The following is a 1,787-nucleotide window of genomic DNA, read 5'->3' as shown; positions in this document are numbered from 1 at the left end:
TTGCAATGAGCTGTATAATTGATTCATCTCTAATCAAGCTATGGTGTGTTTTGGCTTGAAGCTTCAGCTAAAGCAATACCAGAAAAGATTCTCTATATACTCTTGTGCAAGTTACTTAAGCAAGAAGCCTAACATACCAATGCACATCCCTTGCACTCTACCACCATTCCATTTATTAACCAATTCCTCTCATTAAAATCCCGCCTATTATCTCCTCTCTTCATCAATGCCTAAAATTGATGAAGAATGTGGCTTGCTCATTGGAGATTGCACCGTTATATGCTGTTGTTGCCCGTGCATGCTCGTGCAAATTACAGTGTTTGTTGTGTTCCGGTTACCAAAGAAATTAATAAAGAAGATGAAGGGAATTATTTTGGAGAAAAAACGTCGAAGGAAAATGGAAAAAGGAGAGGTTGAAGGAGAATGTGTCGTTGTTCTTGAAGGAAGGAGTTGTGTTGTTGAGACAAGTTTTAGGATAGAGGATGAGAAGGTGTGGGAGGAGTTGCTAGGCCAAGGCTTGTTTTGGTTTGGGAGCTTTTGGGGAGGAGAGGATAGGCAATGTTGATGTGCGTAGCAGATCTAGTATTATTATGTGAGAAGTGATATATCATGATATGATCAGTATTTGTTTTATTGTGTATCAGTACTTTATCGGTAAAATTTCACAAAGTCTGTGCCTTCGGTTAACCCCGACAAAGTTCGAAAATTTCAGCTCCCCTTGTAATTTTGGGAAATCGAATCACACGTGTGCAACCCGTGCAGGAGAGAAATCACACCCTTGCTTGGAGACAAGCACAAGGGCTCGGATTTGGCTATGTTCCATGTAGCAACATCTACAAAGTCATGCAATTTTTCTACCCATTGTACAATATTCTAGTGCAAACCTATTATCTCAGGATTAGAGGTCTTTACCCTTGGAGTGGGCTCTTGTTGGAGAGCCTGGAATGATCGCCCTCCACACCCGATCCATATTTCTTCGGGCCAATATCCACAGGTGAGCACCATCTATTTCAAGATCTTTGAGCATCTCAACAGGCGTTCTGACAAATTCATCCTCTCATTCTGTCTAAAACAAGAAAATTGTATGGTGATACCTCTCCCCAGCCCTCTCAGGACTATAAGAAGATCGACAGATTTTGAACTGCCCGTATTGGGGGTAGGGATGTTAAATGGGTGGGTTTGGGTATTAAATGGGCGGGCATGTTTTGTCCATTTACCTATTTATGACCCATTTAACATTTTCTAAATGAGCGGGTTTTTACCCGCCCATTTAATAAACGGGCCGCTCATTTGCCCATTTAACTATAATACCTATATATGTATAATACTTTTAGGGTGTTTTTTGTAAACTTTTAGGGTTTTTTGTAAACTATTGGGGCCTTTTTGTAAAATTTAGGGGGCTTTTTGTAAACTTTTTGAATTATCAAAATATGCACATGCATGTACATAACTCATTTAAGAATAGCATGAACATATTGAACAAGATAGCATTAAAATTACCAATCATGTTTTTTTTTCTTTTTACTATGCCAAGCGCAAAGAACTCAAAGAATACATCACCTGTAAAATGATATACATTATTTATTGCGATAACCAATGCCACAAGAAGCCACTTATGCCACATCAAAAAGAAATTCAAATAACGCACAACTTTTTCGAACGTGCAAACCACAAGAAGCCACTTATGCCACATCAAAAAGAAATTCAAATAACGCACAACTTTTTCGAACGTGCAAACCTATCTTATGAATAAGCATCACAACTCGTCTTAAAATGCCACAATAACC

The 1,787-nt window shown here is 38.7% G+C and overlaps 1 protein-coding gene across 1 annotated transcript; it reads left to right on the top strand.

Annotated features, from left to right (window-relative positions):
- On the top strand, window positions 227-1,136 carry LOC109839470. Its single transcript, XM_020407909.1, has one exon. The coding sequence runs from the start codon at window positions 227-229 to the stop codon at window positions 563-565; it is 339 nt and encodes a 112-aa protein (XP_020263498.1). The 3' UTR covers window positions 566-1,136.

This window comes from Asparagus officinalis, chromosome 1 (genome assembly GCF_001876935.1).
Source record: "Asparagus officinalis chromosome 1, Aspof.V1, whole genome shotgun sequence".
NCBI classification, from domain to species: Eukaryota; Viridiplantae; Streptophyta; class Magnoliopsida; order Asparagales; family Asparagaceae; genus Asparagus; species Asparagus officinalis.
This window is presented reverse-complemented; position numbering and strand designations above follow the sequence as displayed.